The sequence below is a fragment of the Myotis daubentonii genome, chromosome 4, assembly GCF_963259705.1.
Source record: "Myotis daubentonii chromosome 4, mMyoDau2.1, whole genome shotgun sequence".
In the NCBI taxonomy this organism is placed as follows: Eukaryota; Metazoa; Chordata; class Mammalia; order Chiroptera; family Vespertilionidae; genus Myotis; species Myotis daubentonii.
In genome coordinates this window covers 47,800,644-47,819,843 of record NC_081843.1, presented here as the reverse complement: position 1 = coordinate 47,819,843, position 19,200 = coordinate 47,800,644, and the positions used below count along the sequence as shown (strand labels likewise).

Here is a 19,200-nt window from a genome sequence, read left to right as displayed (position 1 = left end):
CGGGGGGAGGCGAGATGGGAAGTGGGGGGCTCAGCGTGCAGTGGGCGGGCTTTGCGCCAGGAAGTCGTCAGGCTGGCGACGGCGAAAGGGGACCCAACTCTGCAGTGAGAGCTGGGATTGCCGGCTACCTTCTATGTCGAGCCTGTCGTAGAAGCCTGACCATTAATACCGCGACTGCTGTTTTTCCACAGCTACGCGCCTCGGGCAGGGGACGGCGGTCTGCGTCGCCACAGACCCGGGAGCGCGCAGGAGCCCCTCCGGACAGTGGGCGTGGCCTGGAGTGTTTCCGCTTCCCTCCGCGCCGGCCCCGCCCCGGCCCCGCCCATTCCCGCCCACGGCCCGCCCCGCGGCTCGGGGGCGCGCGCGCGCGTGCGGGAGGGGGCGGGTTGGGAAGGATCGCCGGCGAGATCCCGAGGCGAGGCTCGCGCGCCCGCCCCCGCCCTGGCCCCCAGCGCCCACCCGGCCCGCCCGGCTCAGCCATGATCAAGGCGATCCTCATCTTCAACAACCACGGGAAGCCGCGGCTCTCCAAGTTCTACCAGCCGTACGTGAGTATCCCGCCGCCGCCGATGCGGGCGAGGGGGAGTTGTGGGCTGCAGGCAGCGCCCTCAGGGCGACTCCCTCAGGCACGCGCGGCCCTTCTCGCGCCCCGGCTGCCTCCAGCTCTCGGGTGGTCAGCCTCCCTCCCGGTGGGTGTGAGCGGGTGCCCACCTCCTGCCCCGCTCGCATCCTCCGACGTGGCTCTGCCTGGGTGGCTCTGCCTGGGTGGCTCCTCCGCCCGTCTGTTGCCTGAGTGGTTCCCGGCGGCGCGGGCGAGGCCCGGGAGACTTCCCGGCGCGGGCCCTCGCGGGTCGGGGCTGCAGCCCATCTGCGCCCGCGAGCCCACCTGCGCACCTGTCTCCCCGACACCCGCGCCAGCCTGCGAGGAAGACGGCGGAGCTCGCTGGTCTCGCAGCCCCACCTCCCCGACTCCCAGCCTTTCCTGGGGGACTTCTTTCTCCGTGGACAGACGGGCTGGGGCTTTCCTCTCACCCTGCAGAACTTAGCTTCCTGCGCGCTGGGAACCGCACGCTTTGGGCAGTCTCTCTCTCTCTCTCTCTCTCTCTCTCTCTCTCTCTCTCTCTCTCTCTCTCTCTCTCTCTCTCTCTCCCCCCCCTCTATGTGGTGATACGTGGTCCACTGCCCAGTTTGACTTCCACGTGTCTCTTTGTTAAAGAAAAAAAGATAAGTGAGGAACTAACACTTTCATGGGGCTTTTCTCTTAGTGGCTGCAAATTGTTTAATTATTATTTAAATTAATTATTATTGACGTTTGTGGGTGACCGGCCAGACCTGTGATTCTGTACTTGGAAGTCAGGATTTTAGCTGCTGGTTTGGTGTCTCTCTAATTTGTAAGATAATTTGTCCTCATTTATAGTTTTTCCTCCACTTATGAAGAAGAGTAATGTTTATAAAAACGCTTTTAGAAGTGTAAATATTGTTTAAAAATGCAGGAGATCTTAAGGTAGGAAAGATACTAGTAAGTAATTTAGTAACGATGGAGGGAGGGTTCAGTGCCTATCTGAGGGCAAAATTCGCTGTTTAGATAAAACAAATCAAGTTGGGCTATCATCGGTATGGTTTATGTAAAGATAGAAATATTGTGCAGTATTGGGGCTGTTTGCTTATAGCCAGAAATGAACCTTCAATTAAATATTTAAATTGAGCCAAGGCTAACACTTTTATGCAGGTTAGTCCCAGATAGAAATCATTCCTGCCATTAGAAATTAAATGTGAAAATGTCACTTTGCCTAAAATGATAATGCAGTCTGTGGAGGTGTTAGTTGACGTGAGAAATCTTGAGCTTATTACTCATTTCCTTAGTTTTGCTGTTGCTAGCGATAAAGAATATTTTCTACTACTGTGTGGCTTGAGTATAATGCAACTTAAATGCTAATGCTTTATTTAAGAATTCTACATCATTCCTTAATCCAGGATAAAATTCTAGTTGATCCTTCTGGGTTTAAAAAACATGCCTTTAACTTTACAGTGTTACCCATTTGCCTAAAATATAGTACTAGTCTTTATTGAAGGAACTTTCTCTTAACCATTTTGCTTGTGCCATTCATTCGCAGTATAAAAAAAGTATGTTCCAGCGATGAAAGAGACTTCAAACATTTGTTTTTCCATGTCTACACTTAGTAATTAAGCAATATTAAAAGTAGGTTTCTTGCCTAATCCATAATATCAGTGTAACCGTTCTTGCAGTTTATAATTTAACCATCTACAGAAAAATGAATTTCATTTGGAAATGCAGGAATACATCTTTCTCTTGTCTAGCAATGGGAATAGAATATGTTTTACCTTTAACCCAGGAGGTCGCAGTGAAGGTTAATGTGGGAAGAGGAGGTTCTGGCAGCAGTGACAGCTATGGTGTCATTTGGCCATTGGGTAAATGACAGTGTTCTTGGGGTCAGGGGGCTGAGAGGTGTATAAAGAAGGATCTAGTGGTCACTGGCCATGTAGAAGTAGGGATGCCAGAGCTGTTTTTGTGTATTAGTCTTTTATAAATTGAGTTTTGCCAACTGTATTTTTGTCATTCAGAAAATAATGGAAGGTTATTTGTTTATATATTTGCTTCCTTCACTAGACCATAACCTATTTGAGGGCAGAAATCTTTTTCACCCATTTATTTCAGTCAGTTTGTCAACAAATTTTTATTTTATGCCTACCAAGTGCAGGCAGTGTTTTAAAATCTGAAGATGAACAAACATAACTTCTATTCTTTCTGGGGTTGGGGATACACAAAACTAATAAGTAGTTATTAGTGATGTGGAAAAAATAAAGCAGGACGGTGACAGGGAGTGCAAGGATGATAATTTAAAATAGGATAGGCAGGCCCTGGCCTGTGTAGCTCAGTTGGTTGGGCAGTATTCCCGTGCACCTACAGGTTGCTGGTTCAATTCCTGGGCAGGGCACAAACCCAGGTTTCAGGCTCAATTCCCAGGAGATGGCGTGAGGAGGCAGTCGATCGATGTTATACACTCACATCGATGTTTTTTTCTTCTTCCTTCCTCCCGCTCTAAAAATCAATGAACTATTTAAAAAGAAAAAAAAAATAGGGTAGGCAGGTAAGTTCTCACTGAGAAGGAGACATTTGGGCAAAGACTTGAAGGAGGTAAGAAAGCCTGCTTGCAGATATCTGGGGAAAGATCATTCCAAGCCGAGGAAGCAGGAGATGCAATGGCCCTGAAAAGGCAATGCCTATTTGAAGCACCTGCCTAAATGTTAAAGAACACCAGGAAACCTGGCCTGGCAAGAGCAGAATATGTACCAATAAGGGAGGAGTAGTTGGAAATGGGTGTATTTGTATAGGGCAGGGGTGGGCAAACTTTTTGACTCAAGGGCCACAATGGGGCCGAAACCGGTTTGGCTCAGTGGATAGAGCGTCGGCCTGCGGACTGAAAGGTCCCAGGTTCGATTCCGGTCAAGGGCATGTACCTGGGTTGCGGGCATATCCCCAGTAGGAGATGTGCAGGAGGCAGCTGATCGATGTTTCTCTCTCATCGATGTTTCTAACTCTCTATCTCTCTCCCTTCCTCTCTGTAAAAAATCAATAAAATAAAAAAAAAAAAAAAAAAAAAGGGCCACAATGGGTTCTTAAACTGGACCGGAGGGCCGGAACAAAAGCATGGATGGAGTGTTTGTGTGAACTAATATAAATTCAAAGTAAACATCATTACATAAAAGGGTACGGTCTTTTTTTTTTTTTTTAGTTTTATTCATTTCAAACGGGCGGCCCGCGGTCCGTAGTTTGCCCACGGCTGGTATAGGGAGTCAGAGTTTATTCTATCCTCACTGCTTGAAATATTCTTTTCTTCCATTGCCAATTGTCTAGATTCAACCCTTTGTTCCAGGCCTAACTCAGATATCACTTAACCATTCCCTGAAGCCTCTTTGTTCTTAGGATTTTACATTATATTTATTACAGTCTAATATTCTGTTTCTCAGCCTAGAATTCCTTTGGGGCATTCTATAGATTCCCTGAGGCAGGTTTTAGATTTATTTGTGTCACCCTCAGCAATCAATAATGAGTCTTGAATATACTAGTAGAGACCTCTCAATAAATCTTTGCTAAATGTTTCCTAGTTTGGGATAGAGTTTGGGTTAAAAGTGACCTCCTAAATTTCCTTCCAGTTCTTAAAATTTAGTCCTTCATTGATGAGAGGCTCTCAAAATCCATGCCTTTACAACAAAAGTAGTGATGGAATAGCTGTTACATCAACTGTTTCTGTTTTAAGTTGAAAGAAATTTCTAAGAAGTGCACATCCAATAAGATTGACAGTTTGTGTTTAATTTATTAAGCAATATTTAGGGGTGTGGTGGGTTAACAGTTTCATATCCTGATAGAGTACTGAGATTTGAATTCAGTAATAATGGTTTAACACTGAGCAATTTGAAAAGCACTTAACAACCCACTTCCCCTACTGCATTGGATTTTCATTCCTCACTTTTCCTCTCAGATAACAATTTATATGTTCATCTTTACCCTTTAATAGTGCAGATTTCCATTTCCTGCTGTAATAAATTTTTAGATTTGATTGTGCCTCCAAGCTGCTATTATGTGTGAGACACATGGAGTCACATGCATATTTGGCTAAACTGAAGTTTTTGGTTCATTCTGCAAGAGTCAGACATTAAGAAGTCAAGGGTAGACTCAGAATAAATTCTCTTTTGTTTTTGCCTTCTATATCCTTAAGCTATGACTGTACAGTTCAAATGTTTTTAGTCTTTTAATATTTGCCTGGCAATAGTTGTGTGTTACTATAAATGACTAATGAGACTAATATTTCTTAAAGCAGATATATTTTTATATAGCCATCAATCAAGAAAAAACACACACCTGTTTATGATTCCTGTGTTTTTAATGAACCATGGTATATCCTTCGGTGAATCACTTTAATAAAGTAAAAAATGTTTTCCTTTTATATGAATTATCTTAGTTATTTTCACAGATTTAAAAGATTTTATATGTAGCCCTGGCTGGGTGGCTCAGTTGGTTGGAGAGTCATCCAGTACACCAAAAGGTTGTTGGTTCAATTCCCGGTCAGGGCACATACCTAGGTTTCTGGTCTCTCTCTATCTCTCTCTCTTCCTCCCTCCATGCCTCCCTTTCTCTCTCAAATTAATAAAAACATATCCTTGGGTAAGGATTAAAAAAAAAACAGATTGTGTATGTTTGCATATGTATACTCATGATCAAGCTTATATACACATACACAAGTACAAACAGGAAAGTTTTCAAATGGTTACATATACAAGTTGCCTCAATTTTCATATAAACTGTATCTGATTATTCAGTTGTTTGGCAACCATATGCAGATCCTAGAAGGAACTCTAAGATTGTTCTTTTCATTTTTGAATTTGTTTACATAACAGATATAAAGTATTGAAAGTATGTATAACTTTTTCTTTTAAAAAATCTTTAAGAAAGATGCATCCGTATTTACTGATGTCTTTTTTAGTGGCTGTTAAGACAGTGTTTCAGATGGGATGGTTAAAATTATTTTTATGATCAAGATAGAATTGTCAGTAATTCTAAGTATTAATTAAGGTGTTTACACATATTATATATTTTTATTATAATTTTTTTAGTAGAAACAGACTTACAGATACAGAGGGGAAGGGATCGAGCCCGAAACCTGAGCAGGTGCCCTGACCTGGAAACAAACCCGCAACCTTTGTATGACCCAACCAGCTGAGTCACACTGGCCAAGGCAACATATATTATATAAACACATAGTATTTGAGCCGCTTTATTAAGAAGATAATCCCAAGTGATTTGGTTTCTTTTCACATTAGTTAGGATGCTTTTGGATACATAAATTGAGTTTTATGTAGTCTGACTCAAATTTTGCTTTAAAAGAACTGTTAGTATACATAATAGGAAGTGCAGAGTAGTAGACAGATTCCACAATTACTTGATTTAGCAAATCAGTGACTTCATTATAGATCCAATTTCTTACTCTGTCTTGCTCTTCACAAAGTTGATATCCAAAAACTGATTTCCTCCTTGAAGTCAGTGGTAATCAATTGCGTCCATAAGGAGTGATGGTTCCTGCAGTGCTAGAATATATCTTTCCCTTCAGTCTGGTTAGTCCTACCCAAGACCAATAATAGCTTACACTAATCAGGATCTACCCTTGGAACTGAGGATGAGGATGGAAGCATGAATAAAATTGGTGTCACCCTGACCAGTTTGGCTCAGTGGCTAGAGCGTCGGCCTGTGGACTGAGGAGTCCCAGGTTCGATTCCGGTCAAGGGCATGTACCTTGGTTGTGGGCACATCCCCGGTGGGGGTTGTGCAGGAGGCAGCTGATGGATGTTTCTCTCTCATGGATGTTTCTAACTCTCTATCCCTCTCTGTAAAAAATCAATAAAATATGTTTAAAAAAATAAAATTGGTATTATGTTGGAAAGGTGAAAGAGAAGAATGGACGTTGGGTATGCAAACAGGTGTCCACTATTCTCGCTGTATTACCTCATGTTATTTCTTGTGAATAAATATTGTTTTCTTCTCTGTAATTTTAGATTGCTTCTGAGGTTGTTAATATAGGAATGATCCTTGAAATTTGTGATTCTGAACATGTCACACAAAATATCTTAGTTCAAGATATCCTTATATCAAAGGATCATTGAAAATTTCCATTCTAATATGATCACAGTTTTTATAGGTAGTATGCTTGAAGACTTGCTTTTAAAAAAATTAAGATTAAACCTATCGAAAATTAAAGGAAGAATTAAAATACTCAAAATTACAGTGATTCTTGGCTTTAGGGGGAGGATTATAAATTGGGCAGTGGGATAGGTCATTCCTTGGACTTTATAAACAGAGAAAGGCCTTGTTTAGGGTGTTTATATTTATATTTCTTTAGCAAAGTTGTTGGTTGTTAAAGTATTTATTGTTTTAAGTTTTTATTGAATTTATTGGCTAATAAAATTATATAGGTTTCAAGTGTACAATTCTATAATTCATCATCTGTATATTGTACTGTTGTGTTCTCCATCCCAAGTCAGGTCTCCTTCCATGAGCATTTGTTTTATTTTTTAAATGTATTCTTTTTTGTGATAATGTAGAAAATATTGAAGTATTAAGATCTGAAAGGTCATCCTTGATTTCATTTCTACAGATAGCTATTAACATTTAGTTATATTTTCTCCACTCTTTAGATTTCCTTTCAGAATGTCCTAATGAAGAGTATATACTTTTTAGACATTAGTATCACAAAATGAATGCATCAAAGCTGTTGCTGGATTTATTAAAAATTTGTGGCTTTAAGATAACCAGATTTGTTAATGTCTGGGTACTCTATTGTTAGAATCTTTAAAAATACTTTAATATAACCCTAGCCGGTTTGGCTCAGTGGATAGAGCATCGGCCTGTGGTCTGAAGGGTCCCAGGTTCGATTCTGGTCAAGGGCACATGCCCAGGTTGCTAACTCAATCCCAAGTAGGGGGGTGTTCAGGAGGCAGCTAATCAATGATTCTTTCTCATCATTGATATTTCTATATCTCCTCCCTTCTTCTCTGAAATCAGTAAAAATATTTAAAAAAAATAACTTTAAATAATACTTTAATAAATGTTAATAGCACTTTAATAATTTGCTTATGTTTGTTTATCTGTGTATATCTTTCTTTTTTACAAAACTGAACTCATATATGTAAACTGAGTGTATTAGGGCCCTACCCTTTTCTGATCCTGAAGGGAAGTATTTGCTAATTTTTGTTGGAAAGTAAGAATTTATTCTTGTCTTTAGCACTTGTAGTTGTCTTTGTACGTGTGGGTTATGGAATTCTTATCTGCTGCCGATAAGCCAAGGTGATTCTGAGTTGTAGACCAAAGAGGAACCAGTCCCTTTCAAGCATATCTATATATATAAAAGCGTAAGTTACTGGAATTACTGGAACGACCAGTTGCTATGATGTGCACTGACCACCAGGGGGCAGACGCTCAAGCAGGAGCTGCCCCTTGGTGGTCAGTGCGCTCCCATAGCCAACCTCCCGCAGCCGACCAACCTCCCCTGGTCCCTCCCTGTGGCTGGCCAACCTCCCATGGTCCCTCCCCTGCACCGGCAGGCCCCGGCCAGCAGCTGGCAGGAAGGCCCAGGCCAGTAGCCAGTAGGAAGGCCTCGGTTGGCAGCCGGCAACAGGCAGGAAGGCTCTGGATGGCAGCCGGAAGGCCCCGATCGGCCTTGATTGTGGGCCAGGCCTAAGGACCCACCCATGCACGAATTTCTTGCACAGGGCCTCTAACTGTTATATAAAACTCACATTTCTTGCCCATTCTGCCCTTTCAGCCTTCCCCTTACCAAATCCTTTGACTGCGGGAAGAATAAAAGACATCATTCTATTTAATAGAGTATTAAGTTCTTAAGACTCCCAAGGAGGCACTTAATGGACAGTCTCTTAAGAAGAGAAGTGGCCTTGTTGCATATTACCTGACCTGAGCATTACACTCCCTTTTCTCTTTTCATATTTTTTCAACAAATATTTGTGTTTGGCCTTGTTTTAAGCACTGGTAATATTGTGCTAAGTAAAATAGATGTTATCCCTGTCTTATGAGTTTACATTCTAGTGATAGAAGACAGACAGTAAACAAATTATGTAAGATTGTGATTAGTCTAGGAAAGAAGAAAAATGAAATAGTGTAATGGGATAAAGTATGATGGGGGAGAGGCTGGGGTCAGTGCGCTCCCACAGGAGGAGCACTGCTCAGCCAGAAGCTGGACTAACGACTGGGGAGTGCAGCGGCTGTAGCGGCAGTGCTAAGGCACCACTAAGGATGTCCGACTGCTGGCTGTGGGGAGTGGGCCTAAGCCATCAGTTATTCATCCCCCAAAGGCTCCCGGACTGCGAGAGGGCTCAGGCCAGGCTGAGGGACCCCCCCCACCCTGAGTACATGAATCTCGTGCACTGGACCTCTAGTATTAGATAAGATCATCAGGGAAAACTTTGTGAACCTGACATTTGAAAAGAGAACTGAATGAGGTAAAGGAGTGTATGAGAATACCTGAGAAGAAAATGTATGGGGCATGAAAAGGTACAGGATCCCTCAAATTGGAGCAAATTTGGCGTGTTGAGGAATAGCAAGAAGGCAAGCTGAGTGATTACAGGAAAGAGTGGTAAGAGATGAGGTCCGAGAGAAAGACAGGGCCAGATTGGGCCTGCATGCCAAATCATGCAGCCCCTTCTTCAGACCTTTCAGTCTGATGACATTATCCCCAACACTCTACAAGAAAAGATACTTCTCATTGAATCTTACTTGTATTTTGCACAATTGAACAGTGCCTCTGGCCTCTGCAGGAGAGGCAGTGATGCTGTCTCTGCTCAGTTATTTTCTTTTCCACCTAGTTATCTTAGGCTCTGGAAAGGTATGAATAAAGGTAAAAGTGAGTGCTCCAATTCTCTGAAGCCTCTGTACTGAGTCCAATGATCAAGCCGGCTCCATTTTCTAAGACACTTGTAAATAGCACAAGTCAAGAGGAAAATAATTTATTTTTCCTAGACATCTCACATTCTTAATTAGAGGGATGCAGAGGTTATGTGAAGCCCACTAGACCAGTTCTATTATTACTAAGAAGCATTTCCATCTTTCCTGCCTTGGATGAAATCTGGTGTTAATTACAGGAATCAGTAGCTGTCAGTCATTGTTCTCTTTGTTGCCCAGGAAGAAAGGGCTCCTTGCCAGTCTGCCAGAACCATTGATCATTTTGATTCCTGTGTGCTACCGAAGTGAGAAAAATTGTTAGTTCATCCCACCATATATATGTCTTGCTATTTCTTGTCATTAATGTATCTTAGTGTGATTGTTTCAAATAATTTTTTGCAGAGGTAAAATATATATAACAGAATTTACCATTTTAAGTGTACAGTCCTGTGGCAATAAGTACATTCACATTGTGTACAATATCATCATCATCATCTATCTCAAGAACTTTTTCATCTTCCCCATTTGAAAATTTGGAAGAATCTGTAGCTAAAGGAACTGTAGAACATTCCAGAGATTGTTCTCAGCTATTCTTTGTATTTCCTCAGACTGAATTGCCTCGTTTATTTTTATTCTCAAATACTCCAATGTTTAAATTATCTGAGTCTTATTTAGGAATGAACTTCCTTCTTATTACAAAGTGCAATATCCTCCACTATTATTTCTGAGAATATATCTATAGGGAGACTTTTTTCGGAAAGAGTGCAGCTATAAAACTTGCCCCAGCTTTTTCTTTTTAAAGAATTACCTAATTTTATTGTATTCACCATTGTGCAGCCATTACCATAATTTAAGTTTAGGACATTTTCATCAATCCAAATAAAACCTAGCCTGGCTGGTGTTGCTAAGTGGTTGAGCTTCAACCTGTGAGTCAGGAGGTCCCTGTTGGATTCCCATTCAGGACACATGTCTGGGTTGCAGGTTCAGTCCCCAGTAGGGGGCGTGTAGGAGGCAGCCTGTCATTGATTCTCATTATTGATGTTTCTTCTCTCTCTGCCTCTCCCTTCTTCTCTGAAATAAATAAAAGTATATTAAAAATAAAAAATAAATAAAACGTAGTACCTATTAACAGTCAATCTGCAACCCCCACTCCCCACAGCTGTTGGCAACCACTAATCTATTTTCTGTGCCTATAGATTTGCCTATTCTAGACATTTCATATAAACGGAATCATGAAATATGTAGTCTTTTGTGACTGGCTTCTTAGCATGATACTTTCAGGAGGCATCCATGTTGTAGCATATACCAATACTTCTTTTTATGGCCAAATATTTCATTATATAGATATACCACATTTTGTTATGGATGTTTGGGTTGTTTCTACTTTTTGGCTACTATGAATAATTCTGCTATGACATTCATGTGAACGCATATGAAATTTTTCTGTGAAAATATGTTTTTATTTCTCTTGGGTATATATCCAGAAGAGCAATTGCTAGGCCATATGGAAACTCTGTGTTTAATTGTTCGAAAAACTGCTGGATTATTTTCCAAAGTGACTGTGCCATTTTACATTACCATCTGCCATGTATGAGAGTTTCAATTTCTCCATATTCTCATTAATTCTTGCTATTGTCTGTCTTTCTTATTCTAGCCATCCTGGTGGATGTCAAGTAACATGTCATTGTGAATTTGATTTGTATTTTTGTGATGACAGGTGATGTTGAACATCTTTTCAAGTGATTATTGCTATTTCCATATCTTCTTTGAAGAAAAGTCTATCCAAATCCTTTGTCTATTTTTAAGTTGTGTTTTTATTATTATCATTGAGTTGTAAGAGTTCTTTATGTATTTGGGATGCAAATCTCTTGTCAGATATATGATTTGCAAATATTTTGTTCCCATTCTGTGGGTTGTTTTCACTCTCCTGTTGATATCATTTGCAGCACAAAGATTTTAAATTTTGATGTCATCTACTTTATCTCTTTTTTTCTTTGCTCGTGCTTTTGGTGTTATATCTAAGAAATCTTTGTCTTATCCAAGGTCATAAAGATTAATTACTGTTAGTTTTAGTTTTTACATTTAGGTCTGTGATCCATTTTGAGTTTTTGTATAGTATGAGGTAGGGATCTAACTTCATTCTTTTGCATATCCAGTTTTCCCAGCACCATTTGTTGAAAAGACTATTCTTTTCCCCATTGAATTGTCTTGGAACCTTGCTTCAACTTTTGGAATTTAAGGATAGCCCCATCCTGATCACATGAACTGAGGCCTAGCCACATACACCAAGTCTCTAGTCAGACTTCCTACCTGGGAGAGGCCTGGCAAAAAAATCACATTTGTGGATTTTTCCTGGTTCCTCCTTGTTGGAGTGCTTTGAAGCTTAATCTTCAGACTTCTATTCTTTTTAATGCACAAAGAACTAATTATTTCCCATGTGATTTTTGTTTTCCTGATTTTAATCTTTTGCTCAAATTTTTCTTTATGCCTCAAATGTCATGCAACTTTACTCTGTCTATTCTTTGTATTTCCGAATTCTACCTATTCTTTATGGACCTTCCTAAATATATGTCACTTTTAAAATGATAACCTTGCTGCTGAAAGTCTTTGTTCCCCTTTAGTTCTTACGACATTATTTGTACTATTTATATGTCAGGGATTGCCCTCTAATTTTGATAATAAAGACATCTATTTCTTTTTTGGTATATAAAGGCAATATATAGAACATTAAATAAAATTTTAAAAATAGTTATATTCATGTTTTATTTCTTGTATTAAGCTTTGAGAAAGGATCTGTTTCTTTTCATCTTGGTGATCCTTTATATTCTAAAAAAATTCTTCTCTGAGTGTACATGGGAGGGAGGGATAAGGATAATGACTTATTTACTGTTGGATTAACAGGGAAGTTTTGGTTCTGACATTGCCTTTTATGACATGCCGTAGAGCAGCACTTGCCAACCTTTTCAGACATCACAGATCACCAGTGGTCCGCAGACCACCAGTTGGCAACTAGAACCTTGGAACCCTAGAGGCCCAGTGCATGGATTTGTGCACTGTTGGGGTCCCTCGGCCTGGCCTGTGGGGATCGGGCTAAAACCAGCTCTCATCCCCAAGGGGTCTCGGATTGCAAGAAGGCGGTTCTCGGGTGATGCACCCAAAATTGGACTCCCTCCTCTCTGGTTCTGGATGAGTCACCCGAGAACCGCTGCTGCCAAGTCACTGCAGCTCAGCAGCTCCTGCGTTGAGTGTCTGCCCCCTGGCGGCCAGTGTGCATCATAGCTACCAGTCAGAGCATTTGCCCCCAGTGGTCATTGCTCATCATAGCTACCAGCTGGTTGGCCGGTCGCTTAGGCTTTTATATATATAGATAAGGTCAGGAAAGGAACATAGGAAAAGAGAAAGTTTTACTAGTGGGTTACTGAATTTTTTAAATTTATTTTTCATTAATGCATTAAGAAGTATTTGTAATATAGCCTTTTGTAACTAGTTGTCTTTAGACTGATGTAATCTAGGAATTGTGACTAACTGAAATATATCTCTTTTGACTTCGATTATGAAACAGTCATAGGAAATCTGATCACCCTGCATTTTGATTCCCAGTTTTATAGCATTGCTCCATACCTTTTAGTTTCCAGTATTGCTATCAAAAAGCCGGTAATAATTCTGAGTACTTATTCTTTGCATGTGATCTGTTTTTACTGTCCAGAATGCATGTAAACTCTTGATTGCAGTTTCTAAAGTTTCACAGGTCCTTGCTATCAGTCAATTTTCATCAATTGTGCTGGGTACTTGATGGGTCCTTTTAGTCTGAAAACTCTTGTCCTCCTTGCTTGAAAAATTTATCAGTTTTCTGTGTTCTCTTTTTGAAACTTTTATTCAGCATTCCTCGGCTCTGTCCTACTTTTTTAATCCTTTCTCTTCTGTTTTCTATCTTTTACCCTTTGATTCTATTTTCTGGATGTTTTTCTCAAGTTTATTTTTCAGTCTTTCTCATGAGTATTAAAATTTCTCCTTATATTTTTAATTTTCACAAGCTCCTTTTTGATCTCTGAATGTAACTGTTTAGTAGTATGCCTTTCTTTTCTTGTTTCATAGTTGTATTACCTTTCTTATCTCTCTGATATTAATGGTATATATTTTAAAATTTTCTTCTCCCTACTTGGTTTGTTTCCTCTGAGTTGCTTCCCTCCTCCCTGCTATTTCGTCCTTAGTTTTTATGTTAGATGTCCAATATCCTTGGTTGTCTGCTCTTATCTAAGGCTAGGATACTAAAAGCTAATTGGAAGCTCCGAATCCATGATTAGAAGTTGTCTGTATGAGCTTTACTTGAGTTGATCAGGCAGTTTTAGCTAGTGTAAGAATTGCAATTGGTGTAACAACAATCCCCCAAATCTTAGTGGCTTAACACAATAAAAGTTTATTTCTTACTCACATAAAGTCCAGTATTGGTCATCCTGATCAGATAGAACCTTCCATGTGAGCATTTGTTTGTCATTCTTGAGAAGGAATCAAGAGAACTTCCGCATCTAGCCAACATGAAAGATTGTGCAGGAATTTTTATGAATAAGGCTCATATTTTTAACTACTACATCGTATTGTTTTTACTTCATTACCGCTGTGTGTGTGTGTGTGTGTGTGTGTGTGTGTGTGTGTGTGTAAGATAACCTAGATATTTGATAAGATAAAGGGATGTGGATCCTATCTTTTAGATTACATATTCACTTATTCAGTACACTTTTATTGGTTACTCTATGCCAGCCACTTGTTGAGAATTTCAGATTCAAAGAATACCTGGAGGAGCTCAGAGTCTGGTAGAATTAAGATATGCACAAAGGAAATTTGAACACTTCTTATGAGTGTATAACAGGAATAGAAATAATGCCAAGGAAGCAATGAAGAAGAAGGAACTAATTTTTCCTGAGAAAGTAAAAAAGAACTTCATAGAGTTATCATGTTTCAGCTAAGCCTTAAAAGGATGTTGTTAGAGAATGGAGTGAGGATGTAGAAAAACAGGAAGGGAGTAAATGGCGAGAACTTCAGTATGGTTGGAGAAGATTGTATAGGGAAGAAGAAATAGATGAATTTTGAGACATAAGTCTCAGTTAGATTTTGGAGGGTGTTTTATGGCATGGTAGGGAGTTTGGACTTTATATTAGATCAAATGGAAACTTTTTAGATCAAATGAAAGGGCTTTAAGAAAGTAGGTAAAAATGCTGGGTTTTTTTTAGGAAGTAATTCTGGTGGCTTGTAGGATGGAGTAAAGAGGTGACAGAGTGAACATTTAGGTGGTTCTTACAGTATTCTGAGTAAGAATAAGAATCTGAGTTGAGGTAATGTCTTTGAATCCGGCTTTCCTATTTCTGAAATAGAATTAACAGGTCTTGGTGACTAAATGTACATGTGAATTGAAAGGAACCTTAAAGATTTTTGCCTCAAGAGTCTGGTGAATGGTGATGTTATTAACTGAGATTAGAATATAGTAAGAAAAATTGGTTTTAGAAAAAAATGTAATGTTTTTAGTCTTCAAAATGTGGGTTTTAATATGACTTTATAGCCATAAGTGGAGCTGTATAGTTGGAAGCTGGAAGTACTACCCCAATTCAGAAAAGAATGTTGCCTTCTTTTAGGCACTGGAGATATGGGAGAATTAAAGATTCAGGAGATAATAACATGGTTGAAACCACAAGAGTAGATAAGGTCATCCAAGGGCCACCATTTAGCTCTAGATCAGTGGTTCTCAACCTTCCTAATGCTGCAACCCTTTAATACAGTTCCTCATGTTGTGGTGACCCCCAATTTCATTGTTACAAATTGAACATAATTATAGCATAGTGATTAGTCACAAAAACAATATGTAATTATATATGTGTTTTCTGATGGTCTTAGGTGACCCCTGTGAAAGGGCCGTTCAACCCCCAAAGGGGTCGCGACCCACAGATTGAGAACCACTGCTCTAGATGAAGACTAGAAGAAGGTGACAATAAAGCAAACATCATAAAGGAAAAGGGCAGCTGTCTTACACATGGCTCCCCCCTTTCAACTTTTTAATGAAATAGTGAATAGGTACAAAAGAATATTTATATAATAAATATCTGTAAAATGTGATAAGTAGTGCCCTAATTACTATGCGTTCACCACCCTTTTTTCAGAAAAATTGCCAATAACTTTGAAGTCTTTCTGTATTTCTCTTTTATTTCATCCTGTTTCCTCTCTATAACTACTATTTTGAATTTTTAAAATAATATTATGTTTTTGTTTTGCCACATATTTTTGTCTTTAGACAATTTATTGTTTAGTCTTGCATGTTTTTGAACTAAAAATAGAATGATGGTGTTTATAGTCTTCTGTGACTTAATTTAAAAAAACACACCAATTCAGCATTTCTAAGATCACCATTGGCATTATATCTACTGTAGTCATTAATTTTCATTGCTGTGAATATTCCATGCACAAATAAACCACAGTTTATTTATACATTCTATGATTAGTGGACGTTTACATTGTAGTTTTCTTACTGTTACAAACAGTGCTGCTATAAGCAGTCTTGCAAACATCTTTTATAATTTCTCTAGGACATAACTAGGAGTTGAATAACATTGTCCTAGGGTACTTGCATGTTTAGCTTTACTAGGTAATGCTGATCTGTTTTCAGAAGGAGTCGTACCAATTTACAGTTCTTCTAGTATTGTATAAGTACTTTGTTGTTATGCATTCTTGACAATACTTGATATTATTAGACATATTTACATGTCTTCATCAATAGTATGGGTACTTGATGATGTGATTATAGTTTAAATTAGCAGGGGATTCCCCTCACCCCCCCCCCCTTTCTCTTTTGTTCCTATGAGAACATGAGCATCTTACATAGTTTATTCTTTATTCTGGTTTCCATTTTTCTTTTTAAATTACATTTATTGGGACATTAGTTAATAGGATCTTATAAGTTTCAAGTGTACATTTTTATGATACATGATCTGTATATTGCACCCTAGCTGGGTAGCTTAGTTGGTCAGAGCATCATCCCAATATGCCAAGGTTGAAGGTTTGATCCCCAGTTAGGGCACATACAATAACCCATTTTCTGATAACATATAAAGTTGAGTAAGATGGATGGCCTCTTACCTCAATTTGCATTTAGTTAAGCTTACTTAATTAGAAGCTCCAGACTTTGTTCCATCAAAAAATAGATTAGCTATATGAATTATTTATAACTTCTCTATTTCAGTTTACTCATTTATAAAACAGTGGACTTTAACTATTTAATATCTAGTGTCCCTTTTACTAATGTCTATAATTCCCTTGTCTAATATTTTTCTTGTTGGTCTTGAAACTTAGAAATAAGCTAGTTATATTGTAGTGGTAAACTATAAAGCATTGATTTTTGTTTTGTTTTGTTTTTCATAAGAAAATGTTGGGTTCTGTTTCTGTGAGATGTGATATGTAAGTTCTTAAAGGAACTATCAGATGAATTTCCCAACAGATATCACTATCTTTCATTTTAAAAATTATTTTTATTGATAATTTTTTTATTCCTCAATTACAGTTGACATAAAATATTGTTAGTTTCAGGTGTACAACATAGTAATTAGACATTTATATAACTTACAAGGTGATCACCCCAATAAATCTAGTACCCATCTGACATGATACATAGTTATTACAATATTATTTATTATTATTTTAAATCCTCACCTGAGCTTATGCTTTTTATTGACTGTTTTGTAACTAGCAATTTGTACTTCTGAATCTCTTATCCTTTTTTACCCATTCCTCTAACCTCCCTCCATCTGATAGCCATCAAAACGTTCTCTGTATCTATGAATTTGTTTCATTTGTTCATTTATTTTGTTTTTTTAAATTTCACATATAAGTAAAATCATATGGTATTTGTCTTTCTGTGGCTGACTTATTTCACTTAGCATAATATGCTCTAGATCCATCCATGTTGTTGCAGATGTCAAGATTTCATTCATTTTTATGGCTGAGTAATATTTCGTTGTATATATGTACCCTTCCTTTCTTTTTTATCCATTCATCTATTGGTGGATACTTAAGTTGCTTCCATATCTTGGCTATTGTAAATAATGCTGTAGTGAACATAAGGATTTTTCTGTCTTTTTGAATTAGTGCTTTGAATTTCTTTGGATAAATACCAAGAAGTGAAATTGCTGGGTTTTTCTTTGTCTCTTGTTATAACCTTTGTTTTAAAGTCTATTTTGTCTGGTATAAGTGTTGCTACTCCAGCTGTTTGTTTTTTTCAATTTCCATTTCCAAAAAATTTATTTTTTCATCTCTTTATTTTCTGTCTCTGTGTCTTTCCATCTGAAGTGAGTCTCTTTAGGCAGCATATGTAAGGGTCTTGGTTACTTATCCACTCAGCTACCCTATGTCTTTTGATTGGAGTATTTAATCCATTTACTTTTAAAGTAATTGTTGGTAGATATGTACTTGTTGACATTTTATTATTCATGATTTTGATTTTTTCTTTCTTCTTAAAGACATCCCTTTAACATTTCTTGTAACACTGGTTTGGTAGTGATGAATTTCTTTAACTTTTTTTGTTTGGGAAGCTCTTTATCTGTCCTTTGATTCTAAATGATAGCTTTGCTGGGTAGAATAATATTGGTTGTAGTCCCTTGCTTTTCATCACTTTGAATACATTATGCTTATCCTTTCTGGCCTGAAATGTTTCTGTTAAGAAATCAGCTGACAGTCTTATAGTTAGGTAACTATCTGTCTCTCTCTTGCTGCTGTTTAGAGTCTCTCTTTGTCTTTAACCTTTGGCATTTTAGTTATGATGTGTCTTAGTGTGGGCCTCTTTGGGTTCATCTTGTTTAGGACTCTGTGCTTCCTGGGCTTATATGTCTATTTCCTTTGCCAGGCTATGGAAGTTTTCAGTCATTAGTTCTTCAGATAGGTTTTCAATCCCTGGCTCTCTCTCTTCTCCTCCTGGTACTCCTATGATGCAAATGTTGGTGTGCTTTAAGTTGTCCCAGAGGCCCCTGAAACAATACTTGTTTTTTTGTTTTATTTTGTTTTGGGGTTCTTTCTGCTATACTGATGAGGTGTTTTCTCCTACCTTATCTTCCAAATTGCTGATTCAGTCCTTTGATTCATCTAATATACTGTTGATTTTCTCTAATGTATTCTTCATTTCAGTTATTGTATTGTTCATTTCTGACTGTTCTTTTTTATCTTTTCTTTCTCCATTTTTATGTTTCCTGTCTCTTTGTTGATCTCACTGAGATAATTGAGCATACTTATAACCAGTGTTTTGAACTCTGCATCTGGTAGATTGTTTGTCTCCATTTTGTTTAGTTCTATTTCTGGAGTTGTGTTCTGTTCTTTCATTTGGGACATGTTTCTTTATTCCCCTGTGTTTGTTTCTGTGTATTAGGTAGAGCTGCCATGTTTCTTGGTCTTGATAGAGTGACCTTATGGACTAAGTGTCATGAGGGGCCCAGTGAGCCAGTCGTGCAGGTTGTGTGTCCCTCCTGTTGTAGTTGAGCCTTGATTACTGTTGGCACATCAATGGGAGAGATTGACCCTCAGGCTGATTGGTTGTGAGGACTGGCTCTGACCACAGTGGAGGAGCTGTTGTGCAGAGGTTGGCCCTACAGAGCAGGATTTGCTTTAGGATTCTGATGCCTGCAAAGTCTGCACTTCGAGTGTGTCCCAACCTTTAAAGTTGTTGGGAGGGACTCTGGTGCAGGCCAAAGTTAGCTGTTGGCTTT

The 19,200-nt window shown here is 38.8% G+C and overlaps 1 protein-coding gene across 6 annotated transcripts in view; it reads left to right on the top strand.

Moving 5' to 3' along the window:
- Nucleotides 1-14: 14 nt before the first annotated feature.
- Nucleotides 15-19,200, top strand: part of AP3S1 (adaptor related protein complex 3 subunit sigma 1) — a 54,636-nt gene continuing 35,450 nt past the window's right edge. For 3 of the 6 annotated variants that reach the window (XR_009452594.1, XM_059693822.1, XM_059693819.1), the window contains exon 1: nt 15-548. Coding sequence is in view for 5 of the 6 variants with exons in the window: in XM_059693822.1 (XP_059549805.1) it covers nt 15-548 (534 nt within the window). In the remaining variant the exon portion in view is untranslated. Of the gene's footprint in view, nt 549-11,120; nt 11,153-19,200 lie in introns of all 6 variants that reach the window. The other 3 variants (XM_059693821.1, XM_059693820.1, XM_059693823.1) reach the window with 3 other exon arrangements.